The 24838-nt window shown below is 34.1% G+C and overlaps 3 protein-coding genes and 1 pseudogene across 4 annotated transcripts; all 4 read left to right on the top strand.

The window, feature by feature from the left end:
- The first annotated feature begins 3100 nt into the window (after nucleotides 1-3100).
- LOC144546824 (protein NRT1/ PTR FAMILY 8.3-like) lies at nucleotides 3101-6311 on the top strand. Its single transcript, XM_078295388.1, has 5 exons — nucleotides 3101-3268; nucleotides 3615-3717; nucleotides 4017-4234; nucleotides 4623-5143; nucleotides 5347-6311. Exons 1-5 carry the CDS (start codon nucleotides 3230-3232, stop codon nucleotides 6173-6175), a joined length of 1710 nt encoding a protein of 569 aa, XP_078151514.1. The 5' UTR covers nucleotides 3101-3229; the 3' UTR covers nucleotides 6176-6311.
- Nucleotides 6312-6756: 445 nt separating this feature from the next.
- Nucleotides 6757-10154, top strand: LOC144546823 (uncharacterized). The gene is made up of 2 exons (XM_078295387.1): nucleotides 6757-8057; nucleotides 10077-10154. Exon 1 carries the CDS (start codon nucleotides 6917-6919, stop codon nucleotides 8051-8053), a length of 1137 nt encoding a protein of 378 aa, XP_078151513.1. The 5' UTR covers nucleotides 6757-6916; the 3' UTR covers nucleotides 8054-8057; nucleotides 10077-10154.
- Nucleotides 10155-13778: 3624 nt separating this feature from the next.
- On the top strand, nucleotides 13779-14915 carry LOC144546597 (uncharacterized). The gene has a single exon (XM_078295139.1). It carries the CDS (start codon nucleotides 13779-13781, stop codon nucleotides 14913-14915), a length of 1137 nt encoding a protein of 378 aa, XP_078151265.1.
- A 3629-nt stretch (nucleotides 14916-18544) lies between these two features.
- LOC144546595 (protein NRT1/ PTR FAMILY 8.3-like) lies at nucleotides 18545-23970 on the top strand (annotated as a pseudogene). Its single transcript, XR_013508842.1, has 6 exons — nucleotides 18545-18577; nucleotides 18909-19011; nucleotides 19404-19615; nucleotides 19984-20081; nucleotides 22108-22527; nucleotides 23025-23970. The product of XR_013508842.1 is annotated as a protein NRT1/ PTR FAMILY 8.3-like (transcript).
- Nucleotides 23971-24838: the final 868 nt, after the last annotated feature.

The raw sequence follows: 24838 nt of genomic DNA, 5'->3' as shown, positions 1-24838 counted from the left end.
AATGCGATCAGGTTAGATCCAAACCGCCTTTTATGTCTCCATACAAATCACTATATGTAAAACGATAGCATATTTGCTAAATGTTTTACTAATAGTTATATGTAAGAAAATATATCTTTTTTTTCCCCCTTTAGGTGCAAGTGAAAATATTTTGAACTATATACTTTCAGTGATTAAAGGGTATTATGATATGGAAGGGGATTGATTCATTGACAAATTTTGATGCCATTTTCTTAAATCATTGAAAAAACTGAAAAAATAGTAAAAATTATGTATATCATAATAAAAAATTGTTAAACTATATAGTCATGTCTTTGTCATATAGATTGGTTTTTCTAAGTAGAACTAGGGTGTTCTTAAGTTTACCAAAGTGTTTGATGAGCTTAACTCCAAAATTCATCAAATCGGTTTCAAATGACAAATCCGAACCGTTGGAACCCGCCTACCTTACGAGTGATGCGTCTACATATGAAAATTTTAAAAATTCGAATTAATTTAGTTTAAAGTCAATTGGTCAAAATTAGAAGGTTAATAAATTAATTTTAGTGCATTCATTTTTTGAACGTTTTTTGACCGCTTGTTTAAAATTCGTTTTTTTTGTTAATAAATTAATTCGAATGTTTAAAATTTTCACATGTAGACGCATCACTCGTAAGGTAGGCGGATTTCAACGGTTCGGATTCGGCATTTAAAACTAATTTGATGGATTTTGAAGTTAAGCTGACCAAACACTTTAGTGAGCTTAAGAACACCGTAGTTCTACTCGGTTTTTCTTTGCCTTTTTAGTTGACTTTTGGAAAACTACTTAAAATGAACAGGTTAGATTTTTTTTTTTTTTAATATTTGTATCTCCTTCTATAATTTTCATTGAGTTAATTTTTATTTTTAAATGTCCCTCCAACTCTTACGATAAAAATGAGTCCACCAAGAATATATTTTATGAAGACCTTAAAAATGAATATTTGGTACAATTAAAGACTGAGCTAGACTTTCAAGTTATGGAAGTTAAACATGAATAGAGTTCAATCATATAAACAAAATTTGTTGTAAATGGAGTCAATTACACTACCTATAACATTTTCACTCTAAATTATATAGAAAATAGAGCATAATCAATATTAGTTGTTACTAATTAATATTATATTCTATATTTTACTAATTATCAACATATCAATATTGGAGAATTGAGGTAACAACTAAATGACAACTAATCTAAATGTATACTTTTTATCAGTTATGCAAATAAGAAGGAAAAAAGGTTCTAAAAAGTAACATTATTTAATAGTTCATACTTCATAGTATTACATATTATAATAGATGAAGAGCAATTAATTTTATAAGATAAATGAAGTCAGTATACATATTTAAATATTTTATATATTATAATAATAATAATCAAAATTAGCTTTCAATTGAAACGAACGATAATACTTTTACAAATGAATACTATACGAAGAGCAATCAAAATGAAGAATTAATATGTGAATATTTCTCGATATATAATGAGAGAATAAATCACAAATAAAAACAGAAGCACATAGTTTGGTTTAGCATACTTATCGTAGAAGACCATGTAGCATTAGAAATAATAATAAAAGTACAGAAGCCTATATAAATTGCAAAAAAAAAGCCCATGCAGCATAGCGGTAGCAATAGCACGTCGCGCATAGCGATAATAGCGGTTAGCTATTACAACTATAGTGGTCGTAGCTGAGTTAGCGCACTTTTATCTCATAGCTTAAAGTTTATGGTCCGAAAAAGCTATAGCGGCGCTATAACTAGCTATTTAGAACATTGGTTATTAATAATATGTAAATTTCAAAAAGGAAGCGATTGTGTTTCTGAATATACAATATTAAATAAAATAACCCAAACAAACAAGTTACATAAAATATAACTTATGTTTTATTTTTTATATATACGGATTCTATTTTCCTAAAAAAATGTTATTGTTATATTGTATTTTTTTTTCCAAAAATTGCATATTGTACATGAAAAGTTTTGGTTACTAGTGTTTGCAAAATAGAGAATATATAAATATATATATATACACTTTTCTCTTCAAAAATCTTAAAATTACATATTCTCACCTAAGTTTGATAATATTATATTTACTCTTCTAAAATTGAAGAACTCACAAATTTACCCGGTTTATTGACTTTTTTTTATTAGTAACACTCATTTTAAATTTATGAAGTATCGATTTTATCTTTTAGTAAAAAATTTAAAATATGTAGTTTGTGTAAGTAATTTGTTTTATCTTCTAACTAATTAGTTTTTTAGAATAAATAGTTGATTTCATACACAGTGTCGTTTTGACATAATAAAAATGTTGTTTGTTTTTCGTAAATGATAATGTTAAGTGTTAACACCATATATTTGTATTTAAATTTTGTTAATATGATTGGACCGTCTTCAAAAAAATTGATCTAATACATAATTTGTTTCAAATAGTTAAGCATGCATTTAAACAACTGACTAGCAAAATATTACAACACAAAGTTTTAATAATTTTTTGTGAAAAACTTCAATTCATAATTTATCTTTCTTTTACAGATAGTTTCTTACAATGACAAGTTTTCCACCTTAAATCTTATTTTCACATATTTTTTTCATAACACGCTTACGTTCCGAACTATAAATATTATGCTTAATAAAATGACAAACTAAACGAGTTAAAATATATCTTATTTTAAAATTTTGATGGGCATAACCGCATAAAATAACTCTTTAAGGTTGGAAACAACGGGTGAAGATTTTAACAGAGAACTTTTGACTTCATACAGCGAAAGAACTGTAGAATGAAAAAAAGGTACTGTAGAATGAAAACTGCATTGCAAATAGTTCGTGCGCTGCTTGATGCCAAAATTACTCTGTTAAAACCTTCACCCGAAACAACGGACTACCATGGTAGCTGTACAGGAATTCAAAACACCTAGGTAACTCAAATTTTATGTTTGTATCAGAACAGTTCGATCTGCTTTGGCACGAATATTAGAGAACCCTGTGCATTTCCCCTCGGATCGGATTGGTTCTGATTCTGATCGGACGGTTAGCATTCAAACTCAAAATTTGAGTTACCTCTGAGAATCCGGACTCGGCTGTCTATGTGACTACATTTTCAATGATTTCACAGTCAACCATTGATTTTAGCACTTCTACTGAATGAAGGAAAAAGAAGAAAAAAAAAATAGACGAGCTTTGCTTCTTTGATCTCCTGTAGCTGTAAATGGAGGAGGCGCTGCTAGTTGAAGAATTATTGCATGAGGTTAGTCCCGATTTTCTTCCTTCTTCTTCTTCTTTTTTTTTTTTTTTTTTTTTTTCAATTTTTTGATTATTTTCAGTTTGGAATTCCAATTTCTTTTACATCCTGAAGTACATCGAACTTTGTTTTCGACAATTTTGTTCTGAATTCGGGCTCAGGATACTTTCTCTCCGCATTAGAAGAATTTGATGGTTCGATCTATTTCTGTTTTCGTTCTTTTGATTTTGCGATTTAAACTTTTTTTTTCTGGATTAATGCCTTAATGGTAGGATTCTCATATCATGAAAATTTTGGAGAACATCATGTCATAATACTACTATAAGATTGATTCACATGTACTTGAATGTAGGATCATGCGAAGAATTATACAGGTGATGGATCAGTTGATCTAAAAGGTCGACCGATATTGAAGAAAGAAACTGGCAATTGGAAAGCATGCTCCTTTATCCTTGGTAATTTAAATTAGTTTTAGAACAATTGCAATTCTAGTAAATAATGTTTACATGCTAACTGGCCTGATACAGAATAGCCATGGCAGCATCATATGTATTTTTTTATCTTGGTTCATGCCCCTTCAAAATATACAAATTTGAGTATGGTAAACTAATAACTAACTTGTAAGGCCCAATAAAATATATTTTAGGACCAGAACAAAAGTGATATTAAACCAACTGGGCATATATGTACGTTTTATTTTATATTTCTCAGTATAAGAGATTTAAATTAATTAATGAGTTGTATTGCACCACAGGAACTGAATGCTGTGAGAGATTAGCTTACTATGGAATCGCAAAAAATCTTGTGACTTATCTTACGAAAAACCTACATGAAGGAAATGTAGTTGCAGCAAGAAATGTTACCACATGGCAAGGCACATGTTACCTGACACCCCTTATCGGTGCCATTTTGGCCGATTCATACTGGGGGAAGTACTGGACCATTGCGTGTTTCTCCACAGTCTATTTTATTGTAGGTGGCAATCCAATTTATAGTTTCTTGATTAGCATTTAGTTGATGATTGCTAAACTGGGTATTATTTGAGGCATTTTTCACAAACTGAGGGCTAATTTGATGGACTGTTGTTTTATATGGGTTTCCGTTTTTCCAAATCTCTTGTGAGGTACCAGCTTGTGCTATTCTACTAAATTTTGGGTCTGAAACCCTAGTCTATGGATCGACTCTATAGTCTATACCAAGATACTACTTGCCATAACATATCATTACTGGCAAATGTTAACATACTTGTTGATGCTGATATTTTATTATTTAAAAACCAGTATACCGATTTTTCCTGGCACGAATAGTTACCATATTTATTCATATTGCAATTTCATAATGTTAAATTTATATACCAAAGGGAATGGCCGTTCTAACAGTCTCTGCATCTCTACCCAACCAATCGTCTCCGCCTCAAACACTTGCATTCTTCCTCGGTCTCTATATGATTGCTTTAGGAGCAGGTGGCATCAAACCATGCGTCTCTTCCTTTGGAGCAGATCAATTTGACGATACCGACCCCTTAGAGCGACCCAAAAAGGGGTCCTTCTTCAATTGGTTCTATTTCTCCATTAACATCGGTTCTTTAGTTTCTGGCACAATATTAGTGTACATACAAGATAACTATGGATGGGGCATTGGGTTTGGAATCCCAACTCTGTTCATGGCACTGGCTATTGGTAACTTCTTTATTGGTTCTGGGATTTACCGGATTCAGAAGCCGGGTGGGAGCCCAATAGTAAGGGTCTGTCAAGTGATAGTTGCAGCCTTTAGGAAATGGAGAGTCCAGTTGCCCGTTGATGAGTCCCTTCTGTATGAGGTACCTGGAAAGAATTCAGCAATTGAAGGGAGCAGGAAGTTGGATCACACAAATGAGATGAGGTACCACAATTCTCACTTTCATGTAGTTCTTACCAGTACCAAGTGGTATAAATAAACTAGGAACATGCTAGACCTGACAGCTATTTTTGGTGCTGTCCAATGAAGTAAATAAAAAAAAAAGAGCCTGATAATATGTAATGTATAGCTAGAGCATATTTATATAATACCTGGTATGTGTTTTCTGTTATGACATGTTGCAACAGGTTTCTTGACAAAGCTGCTGTAGTCACACCTCCTGATACCAAAACCAGTGGCAGTGCCGTCACCAGCCCTTGGAAACTGTGTACTGTAACTCAAGTTGAGGAATTAAAAGTACTGGCACGCATGTTTCCCATCTGGGCCACAGCCATAATTTTCTCGGCTGTATACTCTCAAAACTCATCCATGTTCATAGAACAAGGCATGGTCTTAGACAAACAGATAGGATCCTTCACCATCCCACCTGCTTCTCTATCCACTTTTGATGTCATTAGTGTGCTAGCTTGGGTACCGATCTATGACAAAATCCTTGTACCGGTTGTCAGGCGATTCAGTGGTAAAGAGAGAGGCTTCACAGAATTGCAGAGGATGGGAATAGGCTTATTCCTGTCTATTCTGGCAATGGTGTCGGCCGCATTAGTTGAGATCAAACGGCTGGATATAGCGCGAGAATTGCATCTGACACATGGGAAAGTCGAAATACCAATGAGCATCCTCTGGCAAATACCACAATATGCCCTTGTTGGTGCAGGTGAGGTTTTCACTTGCATTGGCCAAGTAGAATTTTTCTATGACCAGTCGCCTGATGCAATGAGGAGTCTATGTACTGCATTTGCTCTTGTGACAGTTTCTCTAGGCAGTTACTTGAGCTCATTGATTTTGACAATGGTTTCTTACTTTACAACTAAGGGAGGAGCACCTGGTTGGATACCAGATAACTTGAATGAGGGGCATTTGGATCGGTTTTTCTGGTTAATAGCTGGTCTCAGTTTGGGAAATTTGATTGTTTATGTCTGGTGTGCATTTAGATATAGATATAAAACAGCTGCTTGACTGCTGCAGTTGCATAGTGTAATTTTGTGTAGAAAATTGTGTACCTGGGGTTAATAGTTGTTACTGAGATGTCTTTATTGCTATATTGTTCTTTCTGTTTTTCTCTTTTATTTGTGATATTATGATTACAACAATAACAATCAATAAGATAAAAATGGTAGCATTTTCTGTGAATACATAAAATGATTTTTATTTTGGTCTAGTATATCAATGGGTCACTATAGCTCCAATTCTCTTCAACCAATAATGTAAATTTGTAAAGATATATTACATTATTCCAAAAATTCACATTATTGGATATCTTACGTTATAGGTGTCTTAGTAGAGGATTTGGATTATTTTCTAAAATAAAAAGGATTTGGATTCCATCTAAGGTCAGTTGGTAGACAACTCGATATTGAGCCATAAAAACAGGTGATAGACAGCTTCGGCTCAATTTCAGTAAAAGCAAAATGTGCTCCAAATATTTTCTTATACAGTTATGGGTACTTATGGGCCGACTCAAGGGGTTTTAAATTCTGGCCCAGTCCGAATTAACTTGTTTATATTTTTTTTTCTTTCTTCAGAAACAAATAATTTAGATCAACTTTACCTTTTCACTTTGAAATTGAATTTGGGAAAAACTAAACAGAGAACCAAACTCCTTCCGCCGCCGTCGCCTCCGCCGTCGCCTCCGCCGCCGTCGCCTCCGCCGCCTCCGCCTACATTCTCTCTCTTCTCTGTTATACTTTCACCGGAGATATGGAACTCCCCAATGGCGAAGAAACCGACACAAGGGACTGGGCTTCTCTTCCCGGCGATTTGCTTGTTTCGGTTGCGAGTCGCTTCACCACCCTCGCCGATTTCTTCGCTTTCCGTCGAGTTTGCACTAGCTGGCGCTCCAATGTTATCCCTTCTGCTCACACCCTCTCCTCTCAATCCCCTTTGATCATGTTGCATGTACAAAATAGGTTACTGCACAATCACGATGATGAAGTTACAAATAGCATGTCTGATGAGGATGTAGAATACCTTGATCGGCCGTCTTTCGATGTGGTTTTCTTGGATATCATGCACCGGCGTTTCTACAAATCAGAGCCTGGGTCGTCATGGCGGTCCTTTAACCTCCTCAATTTCTCCCACGGCTATCTCGCTGTAGCACTCGGTGATGGCCGTATCCAGTTGCGGCATTTCTTTACCAATGACAAGATATGGTTACCTAAAACCCGGGAACCATTCAGTTGTGTCAAAAACATAATCTTTTCTGAAAACCCCTCTTCTCCCGGGTGCATGTTTGGTCTATACAGTTATAATGAACATACTATAGAGTTCTATCAACAGGGGGATTTGACTTGGAAGGAATTGACTCTAGGTGACCGCATTTGGGTTATGGATATGGTTTTCTTTGAACGAAAAGCTTACGCCCTCATTACTACTAGATATTGCTTTGATTTTTACCGGTTGGTTGTTATTGAGTTCACCCCCAGCTTCACATTCAAATTATTGGGAGAGACAACTAAATTCGATCAAAGGCCTTTTCTTTTTAGTTATGAAGATCAATTACTTTTAAGTTACCCTCGTACTATTTTCCGCTGGGATTTCAGGGGAAATAGGTGGGTCCCGAAATCTAGCTTTGATGGCTGGGCTATATTCCTCTCAAAGAATCAATTGACTGCCTGTATAAACCCGAATCCAGGTTCATGGGTAAAACCAAACTATAGATATTACTATGACATGAGTAATTGCGCATTAATGGAGTTTCCTGCAGTTCATGATGGTTCTTATGGTTCTATAAAGTATGTAGAGAATTCTGTAAACAAGCATGGAGGTTTTGATTGCATATCCCAGTTCATAGGAAGGCCAGTTTGGATTTTTCCCAGTGTGTGCTTCTCAAATTAAAAAGGTACTCGTTTATTTTTTTGCAAATGTAATAAGCATAACATTGGCTTTAACATATGATTGTTTATATTTCAATAAAATGATATTTTTACTTTTCCTTAAAACATCATAGTATGAGGTTGTCCTTGCAAATTATGTCTAGTGTGATTATGATGATTATTGTTTGAAAAGGTGCATTCAGTTATATTTTACCATTTTACCCTTGTGCCTAGTGTAGTTTCTTCAACAATTTCTTTAGCCTAAATAAAGCTGAAATCAAATCAAGTTGGATTCAGATAGTCGTTTTGTATAATTTAACATTGGTTTTAACTATTGGGTAGTATTTGCATATAAGCCAAAATTGTTACCTTGAAATTGTACTGTAACATTCAGGAAAATTGGTTTTAACTATAGTATTACTCAGGTATTGCTAGTGGTCTGTACAAATATTATTTTCCTCTATGTGATAGTTACCCATTTATTGGTACTTCATAGAAATGATATGTGTTTTTTAAGAATTAATATCGTTAAATGTAATAGAAATATGATATTATGGTTACAAATTACAACAATAACAATAACAATGTAATTAGTAGGAGTTTATTTGTGGCAGAGGAGTAATATGCCTCTTGAACACAAGGCTTTTGTAACCGTTTTTTTTTTGTTTTAGTGAAATGGTAAAATAAAATAAATAACAATGAGGTGCACTCATGAGCTTGGATTCCTGATCATTGCTATTATTGTGTCATAATTCAAATCCATTTATCTTTTTTCTGGACTACTACTAAACTCTTTCTCAGGATATGTTTGGATGAGAGTTAGAATAGCGAGAATAGCGAAATTTGAGAATAGTAAATATTAATAGAGAAAAAATAGTGATTTTGAGATTATTGTGAAAATTGTGCTATTTGGATTATTAAAAATGTTGTTTGAATTGTACATTTGAAATAGTGAATAGTTGTAACTGATAAATAATAGTGTTAACAGGGTGCTAATTGAGAGAAAATATAAGCAAGTGTGAATTATCACAATGTGGATATAACATAAGGTAGTGTCAATTTTGTCATTTCGAGAGTGTGTTGATGAAAATCTAAGAAATAATCATTTTTTCCTTTTTCTTCACATTTTCGAATAGTAGCTATTTCAACATTTACAAGTTATGTTGCATGGATACGGGTACGGGTATCGTGTTGGATACGACATGAGTACGGGTATCGTGTCGGATACGACACGGGTACAGCGACACGACAATTCTAAAAAATAGAGGATACGACACGGCTATTAACATATATTATTTTTAATTAATTTATATATTGTATTTAGATAATCATAACTTAAATCAAATCGGTAGAAAAAAGAAAGACTTCAACCTAGTATAAGATAAATATAGTATTGACTAAATCTTAACATATGTGATGCTTTAGTGTAGTGGAAGGTTTTGACCCACACTTGGGAGGTCCCAAGTTCGAACCAAGCTAGTAGCGAAAAAAAAAACTTTGCTTGGTCCACTCGCGCGGTCCACACGCACGGCTGGTGTCCACGGGAGCGGTCCACACGCACAGACTGGTCCACAGGCGCGGCTCGTGGGTTCGCGGGTCACAGGCACGTATCCATCCGTGTCCGGACCGTATCAGATGTGTCAACGCGGTATCGGAGACCGTATCAACATGGTTGGGACACGCCAGCTGGCGTGTCTGATACGTATCGTGGCTGTGTCAGAGGCGTGTCGGTGTCGATGGGTTTCTAAGAGTGTCAGGGTAACATAGTTTACAAGGAATAGAAAATAGCAGTTATTCTAACTATTTCGAATAACAAAAATATTGTTAGGATGCACATTCTTATTTCGAATAGTCGCTATTCTAGACACATCCAGATTTTGATGTTTGAGCATCATCGAAGAAGACGAGGGCACAACAGAGTTTGCACCTTCGACAAAACTATTGCGAAATTCTTTGATTTTACGTCGAATTTCACCGCATGAATTCATCCTCTCTAAATCATCCCGACTTAATTCTAATCTCTGTCTTCCTTTTTCAATTGCTAGATTCGTTGAAATTGCGTTGGGGAAAATTTGTCGGTGTTCTGATCAGAGTACTACTGATATTTGAATCTGAATCTATACTATATTAGACATGCCATTATCATCGACCCGCAAAATATGGTGAAAATAAAATTTCGACCCTGCAGTTACATTAGCATTCGAATTGTGAATTGTGAATTGTGAATTGTGGATAAACAGCTTTGATTTCGAAAAATATCAGAAAAATCCAATGATATAATTAAGACCGGTGGTGTCGTTAATAATCTTAGTAATCATAATAATAATATCTATTGATTTCTTTTGATAAAATATTTATATATCGATTTGCAATTTGTAATTTTTCATGATCTCAGTCACCGTATCTATAGTATATTAGTACTTAAAATCTTATTTTATTTCCACAGAAAAGTTATAATAATTGGAAGTTTGACAATGATTTCCATTTCAACTATAGCTGTGATCAGCAGCTTTTGCATTAAATGAATCAAAACGAGTAAAACAAAAAATCATACAGCGAAAAGTTCATAACAAATAAATTCTGAAATAATAATTTCACGATTAAATGTCCTACAGACATTTCCATGGGAAATTTATAAACCATGTTTATCTCAGTATTTAATTATCCCGTAATTAGGTATCCAAGTTATTAACAAAAAATAGTTGTATTCATCAAATGAAAACTTTCTATCCAATTGGGTTGTTTTCTATCTCATTTCTGATAATATTTTTTTACTAAATGCAGCACACGGACAATGAAACCAAAACAATACTGCATTTGATTCGTGCGCTGTATGAAGAAAAATATGCTCTTCCAATATCGTTACAATACAGAGTTGCAACTTGCAACCCTTTATTCATATCACCAAAGATAACAGAATATTTATGTTTAGATCTGAGCGTTCGATTGGAAACCACGTGAATATTAAAGGAACCGTACATTTCATCTGATTGATCTGGATTCTGATCGGATAGTCGAGATCTACACAGAAGTATTTTGTTACTTTAGAGAATACGGTATATAGTAACTTTTTACATGCATGAACAAAAATCGTATTTTAAAACATTCGGGTGATAATATGGAAGTCAAATGAGTAGTCATCATTACATTACAGTTATGTAACATTATATATTAGACGTGTTTTATAAATTATAGATATATAAATGTCGAATAGAAAAACTATATTAAAATATAGTAACTATGTGTTTACAAGAACAATATTTTTGTTAGAAGTAATTAATTTAACATTAAAACAAATACTCATACAGTATTTTTTTCATTATTAAAAATAATTAGAAATTGAAATATACAATATACCTTTCATATACCTTTCAGAAAAACAAACTAGTAACTGGATGCATTTAGAAATCTGATTGAAAGTATGAAAAAGAGGATTTGTGTATCTCTGAAAAATTTGAGTTTCAATCTGGGGTTATTCGAGTTCGGATCTTCTAAAGTAATCTAAATTTTGAGTTTAGATTCAGACTGTCAGATCAAATATGATATAAATGTTAATGGATCCCATGTGCCCCACTTCGGACTGGATTGGTCCAGATGCAAATCGGTTCGGATCTAAATTGAAAAAATTGGGTTACTTTAGGGGATCCGGACCCTGGTTATTCTTGGTTCTTTTATGTATTGCCAAATAATGAGTAAAGCTAGCGTGTGACATGCTCATCAAGAAAGTTTGGTGAGCATAACTCCAAAAATATATCGGATTGACGTCAAATGTCAAATCCAAACCGTTGAAATCCATGCACTTCATGAGTGATGCATATACATGCAAAATTTTGAAAGTTTCGAGTTTATTTGCTACACGGTCAAGTGGTCAAAGAAATAATAAAAATTGAATATATAAAATAACTTATAATAAAATGTTCATTTCTTTGACCACTTGACCGTGTAGCAAATAAATTCGAAACTTTCAAAATTTTGCATGTATATGCATCACTCATGAAGTGCATGGATTTCAACGGTTTGGATTTGACATTTGATGTCGATCCGATATACTTTTGGAGTTATGCTCACCAAGCTTTCTTGGTGAGCATGTCACACGCTAGCTTTACTCCCAAATAATATCCTTTTACTTTGGACAGTGCTACATTGAGATCTTAATTTACAATTTCTAGGGCTGAGATAATTTTTTTTCTCTCTTGTCAATTTTGCCCTTATTTAATACCTTCTTTTTAAAACTGACATAAAATTACGCATTAAAATTAAGGAAATAATTTAATGTTATAATTTAGAACAACAACATGATTTACTTTTATAGAATCATATTGTTTACTTTTATAGAATCATACTATGTACCTCCTTCTCTTGGAATGATATATATTTTATTACTTTTACTCGTGTGATCTCACAAGCTAATACCATTACTTATTCAGTAGTTTGCCAATTATTAATTATGATACATAACGTAACTTATCTAAATCAATATTTCATCCGTCAACCTTAAATGAAGTTAAATATTATAATTTGTATGATATAATATTTTTTTATGTAAAGTTATCATATCAATAAACAATATCTTTAAATATAAAAATCATTGCATGACACACACAAAAATGAACAAAAGTAAATAGTATTACAAAATATATTATGTGCTGTTGAAAGTTGCATGTAAATTTTCAATTATCATTAGTCTCCTTAAATATGAACAAAAACAATCAAAATAAGTTTTTAAAAAATAATAACAAGTGCGTATCGCATATTGTATCTGAATACAAGGTTTGTTGGATTAGATTTTTGACAAAAACTTTAACCTTAGACCGTTAGATAATAAGAATTCTGAAAATTATATATATAAAAAATACTTGTATTAACATAAGTTAATTGAAAAACGAAAAATAACTATTCAACTTAATAAAAAAATTATAGAACTAATAAAGCGAGCGCATGTAAATTATTAAAGGTTTAATAAACTTATTATGTTAATCAACAACGTCAAATAATTATATGAACTCCAAAATTTATTAGTCAAAAGAAAAAAAAAAAAACTGATGTGAGATACCCACAAGTTCAGTAGATATGAGACTATTAATCCTTCTCTTCGTGCTAAAAGAAATAAACAACAAACAAATAATTTTTTTTTTTGTACCAAACCTAGCTACTATGAAATAGCTAACTCTTTTTTTTTCCCACGATTTCATGATGCAAATATTTTCTTTATTTTTTCTTTCTATTTTTTTCTGGGTAACTAACGACTTAAATACATTAATTAGAATAATGTGTATATCAACATAAATTCTTGGATACAAATGTAACTTGTACTTCTAAAATTCTAAATTTGCAAAGATAGAAAAGGAAGGACGTATCTCATTTATGAGAAAAATTAGGATTTGAAATTTCTTAATTTACAATACATTTATTATCCACAGATCTTAGCATATATATACAAAGTCTTAATCAAGGGTAAAACTGGCATAAAGGAAAAAAATATTTCAGAGCCCTCATAAAATTTCTCCCGATCGGGCCGATCATAAAATTTCCATAAACAAGAAATCAAGAATTTTTTTTCTCGTTTCCTTCGGAACGAATTGGTTCCGATCAGACCGGGTTTCTAAATTTTCTTTCTTTGAAATTGAATTTGGGAAAAAATAAACAGAGAACCAAACTCCTTCCTAGCCGCCGCCTCCGCCTCCGCCTACCTCCTCTCTCCTCTCTCCTCTCTCCTCTCTCCTCTCTGAATTACTTTCACCAGAGATATGGAACTCCCCAATGGCGAAGAAACCGACACAAGGGACTGGGCTTCTCTTCCCGGCGATTTGCTTGTTTCGGTTGCGAGTCGCTTCACCTCCCTCGCCGATTTCTTCGCTTTCCGTCGAGTTTGCACTAGCTGGCGCTCCAATGTTATCCCTTCTGCTCATACCCTCTCCTCTCAAGCCCCTTTGATCATGTTGCATGTACAAAATAGCTTACTGCACTATCACGATGATGAAGTTACAGATTGCATGTCTGATGACGATGTAGAATACCTTGATCGGCCGTCTTTCGATGTTGTTTTCTTGGATTTCATGCACCGGCGTTTCTACAAATCAGAGCCCGGGTCGTCATGGCGGTCCTTTAACCTCCTCAATTTCTCCCACGGCTATCTTGCTGTAGCACTCGGCGATGGCCATATCCAGTTGCGGCATTTCTTCACCAATGACAAGATATGGTTACCTAAAACCCGGGAACCATTCAGTGATGTCAAAAACATAATCTTTTCTGAAAACCCCTCTTCTCCTGGGTGCATGTTTGGTTTATACAGTTATAATGAACATACTATAGAGTTCTATCAACAGGGGGAGTTAACCTGGAAGGAAATGACTCTAGGTGACCGCATTTGGGTTATGGATATGGTTTTCTTTGAACAAAAAGCTTATGCTCTCATTACTACTAGATATTGCTTTGATATTTACCAGTTGGCTGTTATTGAGTTCACCCCTAGCTTCACATTCAAATTATTGGGAGAAACAACTAAATTCGATGAAAGGCCTTTTCTTTTTAGTTATGAAGATGAATTACTTGTAAGTTACCCTCGTATTATTTTCCGCTGGGATTTCAGGGGAAATAGATGGGTCCCAAAATCTAGCTTTGATGGCTGGGCTTTATTCCTCTCAAAGAATCAATTGACTGCCTGTATAAACCCGAATCCAGGTTCATGGGTAAAACCAAACTATAGATATTACTATGACACGAGTTATTATGCATTAATGGAGTCTCCTGCGGTTCATGATGGTTCTTATGCTTCTATAAAGTATGTAGAGAATTATGTAAACAAGTATGGAGGTTCTAATTGCAAATCCTGGTTCATAGGAAGGCCAGTTTGGATTTTTCCCAGTGTGTGCTTCTCAAATTAAAAAGGCACTTTTTATTTTTTTGTGTGCAAATGTGATAAGCATGATATTGGCTTTAACATATGATTGTTTATATTTCAGTAGTGATATTTTTATTTTCCTGAAAACATCATATGAGGTTGTCCTTGCAAATTATGTCTAGTGTTATTATGTTGATTGTTGTTTGAATATTAATGCGTGGGGTACCTGTTCAACCGGGCTGTGTGCTGTGTGGGAGTCACGGTTTAGAGACTGCAGACCATATTCTGCAAACATGCATCTAGACTAAGACTTGTAGGTTTTGGTTAGGCTTGATGGCCGGCATTAACATAGTGGACATCAGATCGGGCCAGACCAATGCACTTGAGGCTTGGCTAATACAGAGGAGGGACCTTGATCAAGAGAGGAGTAAATTATGGGATATTGCTTGGTCGGCCGGATGCTGATGCTGGGCTATCTGGGAAGGAAAAAAATGAGAGAACCTTCGCGCACGGAGGAAAAACAACGCCAATAATTATAAATGAAATGCTGCTTCAGATTGCACGACGGAAAGCTAACTGTTAGACAGTTTAAGTCTGTAAAGACAAACCCATTGAGAAGACCGAAATTTTTATTAATAGAAAATTAATTAAATAAATATCGATAATAAAAAACGAATTTGAGTTTTTTTCGAGATATAGGAAAAACGTGATAGTGTAAAGATCTCTAGACATTATAGACTATCACGGTCTGATTAGTGATAAACTAATTATTGTACTTGTTAACTAACTAAAAAAAAAATTACTGGAAGTGATAGCATCATGTCCAGGCACTATACATGAAAATTCAAATTGGGCACTATACATGAAAATTCAAATTGGTGCTTCTTCTACATGAAAGCACTCAATTAAGCCTTTATCTTTCTCAAAAAAAAAAAAAAAAAAAATAGCCAAAACACCAATTAGAAAGTCTATGGTAAAGCACTCAATATAAGGTGCGAATCATGTGGAAGAAAGGACAACAAATATAAGTGCGGTAATTTGAATTTTTCATGTATAGTGTCTGGACATGATACTCTATCACGTCCATTAATTTTTTTTAGTTAATTAATAAGTGCGGCAAATAGTTTATTGCTAATCAGACCGTGATATTCTATAGCGTACAGAGAACGTTATAAACTATTATGTTTTTCTTAAATTTCGAAAAAACTCAAATTCGTTCTCCATTATCGATATTTATTTAATTAATTTCCTATTAATAAAAATTTCGGTTGAGAAGAACCCACCAGGTTACATTCTCATTGTCCATAGAGATCCTATGTACTATCTAGATTTCGATCAGTTAGAGCAACATATTCATCAAAATGGACGAATTGTAATTATTGGTTTTTTTGTTGAGAGGGGCTTGTTTTTTTTTAAAATAAGGCTGCTTAGGCCCGTTTCATTGCAGAAATTTAATTACAGTAACCAGTTTCATCTACCAGGTATTCCTGATATTAGAACGACCGTTCTCCTAAGCAACGATACCACTTAAGGTGGTAACCAGCAGTGAGTAATTGAACAAAACAGCACAACAAAATTCCTAAGAGTTCAGCTGATCGCAGTTAGCAAATATATAAAGTTTGTAAAATCAAATATAGCAACAGGTCTTCATGCAGCATCAGCCGATTCCCCTGCTTGAGCTGCTTCCACCAGCACAAGGTCATCTTCACCAGAGTAGGCGCGAAGAGGGATGTGCTCCATATGCTGCGGCAGCCAGTTCTTCACCTCAGCATCAATGTCTTCTACTTCATTACCTGTCCAATAAAAACGAGAGAGATGGTAAGAATGATTGTATTACGTCATATAGGGATAGCTGCATGATTAAAACAAATGTCATTTCTAATTTTTTAGATAGTCCATGTGAGAGCACTAATTGAGAGGGGCTTGTAAATCGCTACCAGGGCGCCTTGCCCGGTAACCTTCGGGAAAAAAAAAATGATGTGTTTGTTAAGAATTAATATTGTTAAAAGTAATAGAAATATGATATTATGGTTACAAGTTACAACAATAACAATGAGGTGCACTCGTGAGTTTGGATTTCTTAAGATCATTGCTATTATTGTCTCCTTTATTTCACAATTCAAATCCACCTATCTTTTTAATTATCCCGTAATTAGATATCCAAGTTATTAACAAAAAAAATGTTATATTCATCAAATGGAACTTTCTATCCAATTGGATTGTTTTCTAACTCATTTCTGATAATAATGTTTTTATATGTATTCCATTATAAAAGCTATAATCTTTTCAAAGTAAAGTTTGAAAATCAGCAACAATTCAAAGCTTGAGCCCACATTTAAACCCAGTTCTACAAGATAAATATTTCCCAAAACAATTTCATATTATTGAGATGTACTTCCATCTTTGCTCACCAAGCAAAGCTCCTTCCTAATGCCCAGCTACAAACCGGATAAAATATTGACAGATTAGTTTTTGCTTAATGCAGCACGCGGACAATGAAACCAAATCAATGGTGCATTTGATAAGTGCGCTGTATGAAGGAAAATATGCTCTTCCAATATCTTTACCATACAGAGTTACAGAGAACATTTCTGTTTAGATCTGAACGTTCGATTGGAAACCACACGAATATTAAAGGGACCCATGCATTCCACCTGATTGATCCGGATTCTGATCGGACGGTGGAGATCTACACAAAAGTATTCTGTTACCTCAGAGGATACCGACTCGTCTCTGTCTCTCCTTTTCATTTCCTCTTTCTTGACAGCTCCAGTTCCTCTCTCAATCATATATGCTCACTCAACTGAGTCCCGGTTCTCTGATACAAAGTTTCTAATTCGATTTTTGTTGCAAATCAGCAAGAAATGGACATCACAGTCTCAAAATCCATCTTTTCAAGCGCTGTACGGACCCATATGGAAGCGATAGAAGAGGAAGAGGCCGCACCAACGTCTACATCCATCTTTTTGTATTTAATGCACTGGTTGCATCATTATTATACAATAGAAGCTAACTAAACCAGTGATGCGCACCTTGCTCGACCACTGATTTCTCATATGCGCAAAAACAAGATGAAATAAAATGAACTGCTATACCCCCTCCCAAGACACTTATCTAGTTTTAATTCAAAATAGAGCAGGCGCAAGAGAGCTTGTTGATTGAAGAAGTAGCCCATGAGGCTAGTGTTGATTTTTTTATTTGCTTTCTTTCTCAATAATCCTCTTATTTTTCTAATTTAAAATTACTGTATTGGTGGCACTCTAGTAATTATACTTTTTTGCCATCGCCATTTTTGTCAGTAGCAGATTTCTTCTCTTTCTTTCTTTTTCATCAGAAGCATCCCTTTCTTTTGATATTGTCAAATGGATTGACTGAGTAATGTTTGATAAATTTGTGCGTTTTTTGATAATGTTAATTATTTAATTCATTCTGTTGACTGTGTGAGAGCACTACAATCATCAAACTCCAAATTTTCCTAGTAGGAAAACTCGATTCATTGGAATGGGGTCAGTCCAATGGGCATCAGACCAAATTCTGTCCAATGCTCGGTTGGAGCCGTTCAATCCACATAAAGATTCATGCATACATCTTTAAGATTCGTGCGGATCAAGTACAAGTGAATCTTGATGCGGATGGTACGGCTGTGATCGGCTATCAGACTGAATTTGGTCCGATGCCCATCGGACCACCTCCCACTCCAATCTTGTAAGAGCTAAACAAAGGCAAAACACAGCAGAGTTATGTTTTTATTATGAACAACTAGATAAGATTTGATTGGATTAAAATCACTGGTCACTTGGTCAGTAGTCCAGATTCTCTAATGCATCATGATTCATACCAGCATCTGTAAGGCAGTCCATATAACAAGTTGTCACAGCAAGGCCATGTGTCTTTCAATTAGCACTGTTGTTGCAAAGAAAGGTTATAAAACGCTTGTTCCAATGCCATACTATTTAATAACAAAAAATAATGCCCGAAAGAAATGAAGTTTTACTCTCTACAGCTAGAATTTAAATTTCTATATATCGGTATACAGGAATTTAGGAAAGATTATACAGGAGATGGATCAGTTAACATTAAAGGCCTTCCAATTTTGAAGCATGAAACTGGCAACTGGAAAGCATGCTCCTTTATTCTTGGTAGTGTATTGGATTTTACCAGATTGATTTTGACTGGTACATACCATTATTATTCCAGACTAGTAGTAGGGACCAGCATAAAGCGTCAATTTATCATCAATTCTCCAGTTTAAGTACCAAAAGAGGTTAAGAGATATAAATAAACAAATAAATCATCAGATATCAACTGCACACAACCTGATTGACTTTCCCTGAATATAAACCTGGTACTTCAATTTTTCATGATATATGTGCATTCATGTTTTAGAAAATTGGTCCTTGAACTATTAGTATTAACTATTAAGCATACTGCTACCTAGCACTTAAGAATCATTAAGATTCATTAATTATAATTTGCATATAAGTAGAATTTCCGGTAACTAAAACTAATTGTATTTACATATTCACTGTAGGGACCAAATGTTGTGAGAGATTAGCATACTTTGGAATAGCGAAAAACCTTGTGAGTTATCTTACAAGAAACCTACATGAAGAAATTGCCGCAAGAAATGTTGTCACATGGCAAGGCACGTGTTATTTCACACCCCTTATTGGGGCAATTGTGGCAGATTCTTATCTGGGGAAATACTGGATCATTGCAGCTTTCTCTACTGTTTATTTTATTGTATGTGCTTGTTAATTCTTTTAAGATGAACTAATTTCACGAATATGCTTTAATTGACAAAAAATGCTCAGATTAATTTCATCCGTCGAGAATTAATTATGCAAAATAGGCATGCATTGAGGGTTAATTACACATTGGAAGCTTATGTGGGGTGAATTGGGACAAGGAGGTGGTACGTTTTGTTTGGTAATGACCTAAATTGCTATTTGTGTTGTAGATGAGATATAAAAGTTCCCGAGTTTTAATCTCTCCTACCTGTGTAACAGTAACAGAAAGTTAATGTGCACTTGTGATCATAAAAAATGTAACCCTTGATCCTGATCTTATAATTAACTAAATTTTTTAATCATTTAAATTTCATTTTATAGGGAATGAGCATGCTAACCATCTCTGCATCTGTACCCACTCAATCGTCTCAATCACAAACCATTGGCTTCTATATAGGCCTCTATATGGTTGCTTTAGGATCTGGGTGTTAGTTTGTAATAATCTAAAAGTCAATAATACGATAAATTATCATAAAGTTTTGTTCATGAATTGAATGTTTATTTATATATATATCATTTTGTTGCCTTAAGTATTATTGCATTTATGGATCATTTCGAGTTCATGACTGAAATTGTGAAACTCCATAATATAGATGATATATACTCTTAAAAAGGTCATTGACCAAGGTAATTAGCAGGAACACTAATTACCGCTATAAGGTTAGTATGTGGATTAAAAGATGGTTAAGTTTTACAAACCACTTGACACGAGATGTCATTTTAATCACATAAATACATGTTCTAGGAATATGATATTTGACAGACCCCGAATGAAACATTAAATAGAATTGTGTTCGTGTCATTAATGTTTTCATTCAGTGTAAAGTTCTACAGTATGAGGTATTCATCGTTCTAGCTAAGAGATGTATATGTGTGGGTGTTATCTAACGCTGTCCGTAAAAAACAGTCATAACGGTAGCACTTCCATATGTATAGCTTAGCTAAGGAAGTGATGGTTTACCAAAAGTACTATTTGTCACTCGTATTTTATACGAGCTATAGCATCACTGGGCCCCTTGGTAGAGTTAGATTATCTGCATGCGGTATAATTACAAGAGTAATTATATTTGATAATCTACTCAAGATCAAGAAAAAATTCAGTTAACAAGGATGACACACATCTACCTTGAAACTGATTTGATAGCTATGAGACAGAAGAACAGACACAAGTAAATTGTTTACTGGATCGTGATATTGTACAGTACAGCATCATCTGTGTAATTGGATGGTCATGATGTATACTGCCAGATGCCGCTCTTGATTATAGAAGTCAAAACAGTTTTAACTCTATTTACCAACATAACACAGATCCTATTGGGTCACACCATATAGGAGCTATTCGGAGAATCTTACTGATTAATTATAAATTGATTGTAATTAATATTAAGATGATTATAATTAATTATACGTGTTATAATTAAATTATATTTGTCATGTAAAAATGACAAAACAAAAATTAATGGTTATAATTAGTTACACTTGATATAATTAATTATAATTAATTATACGTCATTTAGAATGACAAATAGAAACACTGGTTAGTTTATAAACGTGTTTGACATGTTGTATAAAAATTACCAAACGAAAACCGCAGACGAATATAATTGTACATGCCAATTATACATATTTGATTTGGATATTTACTATTCATAATGGGTTTGGGTTAATGGGTTTAGAATCCATTAAACTAATCTAACCAATATGAAGTTGCAAAATCAAATTTGAATGCCACATCCAAAACCGCCACAAAAGGGCAAAATGGTAATTTTGGCAACTTCAGGAATATTTCAGTGTTTTGCGAACCTCCTCGAATGCCTATAAATAGAGGGGCATAGGTGAAAGAGAAAATTCACTAATTCAAGTGTTAATCTGATTACTTCATTAATTGGAATTTCTCTCTTTCTCGGTTTACGGTTTTTCGATCGGTGAATAGTGTTTTACCGAATTTCGCGGTATTTCAGATTTTGCTTAATAGTGAATCTGATTAACCGAAAGTTCGTGAATAGTCTTATTACGCCTTTTCAGTGAATAGTGTTTTTGTTGTATACCGCGGTTTATAGTATTTCTGGCAAAAGAAATAAACCGTTCTCTGGTTAGTCCTGGTAGATAACCAATAGAGGTATCACACGTGTGATACTCCGAGTCGATTTCTTTCCTGGTGTAGCTCTTCTCGCTCATCTACATTCCAACTGTGATTTGGAAACAAGGTATAAATTGTTATATTAATTTATTTAATTGGTAAATAGATTTAAAGCTTTAGAAAATCAATTATGAAGTAGATCTGTAAATAGGATTAAACGGATCTTCTTGATTCATTTAATCCGTAGCTTAAGTTAGATGTAAAAAAATTTGTTTTACTCTTTCCGCACCTTAAGCAAATAAATGGGTTTAAACCGTTAAAACCCCAACAAACTTAATCAATGGGTTTGAACCGTCAAAACCCAACACTGGGGGCATTAAACCATGTCTATATCCCTTTGGAGCAAATCAATTTGATGACACTGACCCATCGGAGTGGAAAAAAAGGGGATCCTTCTTCAACTGGTTAGGTTTCTTCATGCACATTGGTTCTTTAATTTCTTGTACTATTTTAGTGTACATTCAGGATAATTACGGGTGGGGCCTAGGATTTGGTATCCCAACTCTGTTCATGGGAGTGGCTATTGTAAGCTTCTTTATTGGGTCGGGCGTTTACCGATTTCAGAAGACGGGTGGAAGCCCGATAACACGGGTCTGTCAGGTGATAGTGTCAGCCTGTAGGAAATGTACTGCCAAATTGCCAGTTGATGCATCCCTTTTATATGAGATACCTGGAAATAATTCTGCTATCAAGGGGAGCAGGAAGTTAGATCACACAAGTCTAAGGTAATTATTGCCATTTTTTCGTTCTTACCTAAACCAAGTGATATGTAATGTAAGTACCAGACCGGCCAGTATTTTAAAATTTTAGAGCTATCTAGCTTGGTTAATTTCTTTGATTATAGGGGAAAAAATCACTATAGAGGAGGGTTCAAATGCCTCCACTTTTTAATTTTGATTTTTTATATATCAATAAGTTGAAAAATCAATGTCCGTAATTTATCCACATCGGTGTATTTTTGGAAGTTCTTGATTTTTTTTTTGAATAAAGGAAGTTCTTGATATTAAACAAAACAAAATTGAAATGTCATGATCTTTAACATGTGCAAAGAAAAAAATGATATGGATCATATCTAACGGTTTTATTTGACATTCAAGTTTTAAATTTTAAGTTATTTTACTCTAAAAGCATTTGAACTCTCCTCATCACTATACTTGATATTCTGATTTTTTTGTTTAGGTGTTTTATGTAACCAATTGTGCATGTATTTGATATTGTATAGGTATCTTGACAAAGCTGCCATAGTTACATCTTCCGATATCAAGCTCATTAGGGGTACCACCCCAAATCCATGGAGCTTATGCACTGTAACTCAAGTTGAGGAACTAAAAATACTTATTCACATGTTTCCTATTTGAGCCACATCAATAGCCTTTTCAGCTGTAAATTCTCAGACCTCATCCATGTTCATAGAACAAGGCATGGTTTTATACAGACAGGTGGGGTCCTTCACCATCCCTCCCGCTTCACTCTCCACCTTTCATGTTATCAGTGTGTTAACTTGGATACCCATCTATGATAAAATCCTTGTACCAGTAGTTAGACGATTTACTGGTAAGGAGATAGGCTTCACTCAATTACAGAGGATGGGAATAGGTTTATTTCTGTCTATCCTATCCAAGGTATCAGCAGCAGTGATCAAGATCAAACAGCTGGAAATAGCTCAAGAACTGAATATGGTACATGAGAAGATTGAAATACCGAGGAGTATACTCTGGCAAATACCGCAATATTCTCTTGTTGGTGCAAGCGAGGTATTCAACTACATTGGCCAAATAGAGTTTTTCTATGACCAATCACCTGATGCAATGAAGAGTCTCTGTACTGCTTTGGGACTTTTGACGAGTTCTCTGGGGAGTTACTTGAGTTCATTTATTTTGCTACTGGTTTCATACTATACAACAAGGGGAGGAGAGCCAGGTTGGATCCCTGATAACTTGAACGAAGGGCATTTGGATCGGTTTTTCTGGCTAATAGCTGGTCTGAGTGTGTTGAATTTGGTTGTTTTTGTCTGGTACGCATTGAGATACAGATACAAAAACAGCTCCTTAAATAGCATGCTGTAATTTGTCGAGAAATATATATAGAGTGAGGCTACAGTACTATGCGTATTGCATTATGATCCATACTATGGATCAATATCTTCATTTTCAAATCCAAAAAATCGATTTGAACTGTTTAACATGATCTTCGTATAAAAATGTACTTGTAGATCAGATTTTACCCTTTTTTTACTATTTTTTTTTTAGATAGGTAGAAAATCACTTGATTTAAACTTCTGAACCATCCAATATCAGTTATTTTAACCTATCTCAAAAACGGTAGCAAAAAAATTCTAATAATATGCTGGTTGCCAGGAGTGTTGATCTCCGTTTCTTTTTCCAGTGTTCTTTTGGTAAAAAAATAGTTTATGAAATATTCAAACTGTGAATATGCTACTGTTTATATAACAAACAAAATAAAATAAATTATAATTTTTATAAGTTTAGCCAAGAGGATAAAGTTGGTTTGTATGTGACAATTATACATTCAGAAAATAAATGATACCGTACAGTATGCATGTTATAAATATACACAATGCTATAGACTTACAATGATCAAGGTTCCTCACTGCATAACCTAGCAGCAGCAGCTTAAATTTTTTTTTTTTTTAATTAACCCATCATTCCAGATACCCCATTAAAATTAGCAAATTGAACATTCCAGACATGATAAATGATCTGGAAGACAGCACAAGCATAATTTATAACTAGTACAATTTAGTCATAATTAAATGTCATCCTACTTGTCTAAAAATTAAAATAAACAAACAGAATGAATTGTACATACATTGACATAATTCTATGTTCTAATATGTTCATATAAAATAGACATAAGAGAGATGAGAGAACAAAAAGCCGCATAGGCATTGTTTTGGCCTCTCGCGTTGCTAGGGCTTTTACAAGAACGAGAAAGATATATGGCGGTTTATACCATGAATCCATATCCTCTGAGGTAAGGTAACCGTCCGATCAGAAATGCACGGAGTCTTTTTAA

This window comes from Carex rostrata, chromosome 30 (assembly GCF_964058835.1).
Source record: "Carex rostrata chromosome 30, lpCarRost1.2, whole genome shotgun sequence".
Taxonomy (NCBI): domain Eukaryota; kingdom Viridiplantae; phylum Streptophyta; class Magnoliopsida; order Poales; family Cyperaceae; genus Carex; species Carex rostrata.
This window is presented reverse-complemented; position numbering and strand designations above follow the sequence as displayed.

Coding starts and splice junctions, on each gene's coding strand:
- LOC144546823 (XM_078295387.1), top strand. CDS start 6,917: ATGGAACTCCCCAATGGCGAAGAAACCGACACAAGGGACTGGGCTTCT.
- LOC144546597 (XM_078295139.1), top strand. CDS start 13,779: ATGGAACTCCCCAATGGCGAAGAAACCGACACAAGGGACTGGGCTTCT.
- LOC144546824 (XM_078295388.1), top strand. CDS start 3,230: ATGGAGGAGGCGCTGCTAGTTGAAGAATTATTGCATGAG. Junction 3,718..4,016: donor AGCATGCTCCTTTATCCTTG/GTAATTTAAATT, acceptor ATTGCACCACAG/GAACTGAATGCTGTGAGAGA. Junction 4,235..4,622: donor TCTCCACAGTCTATTTTATT/GTAGGTGGCAAT, acceptor TATATACCAAAG/GGAATGGCCGTTCTAACAGT.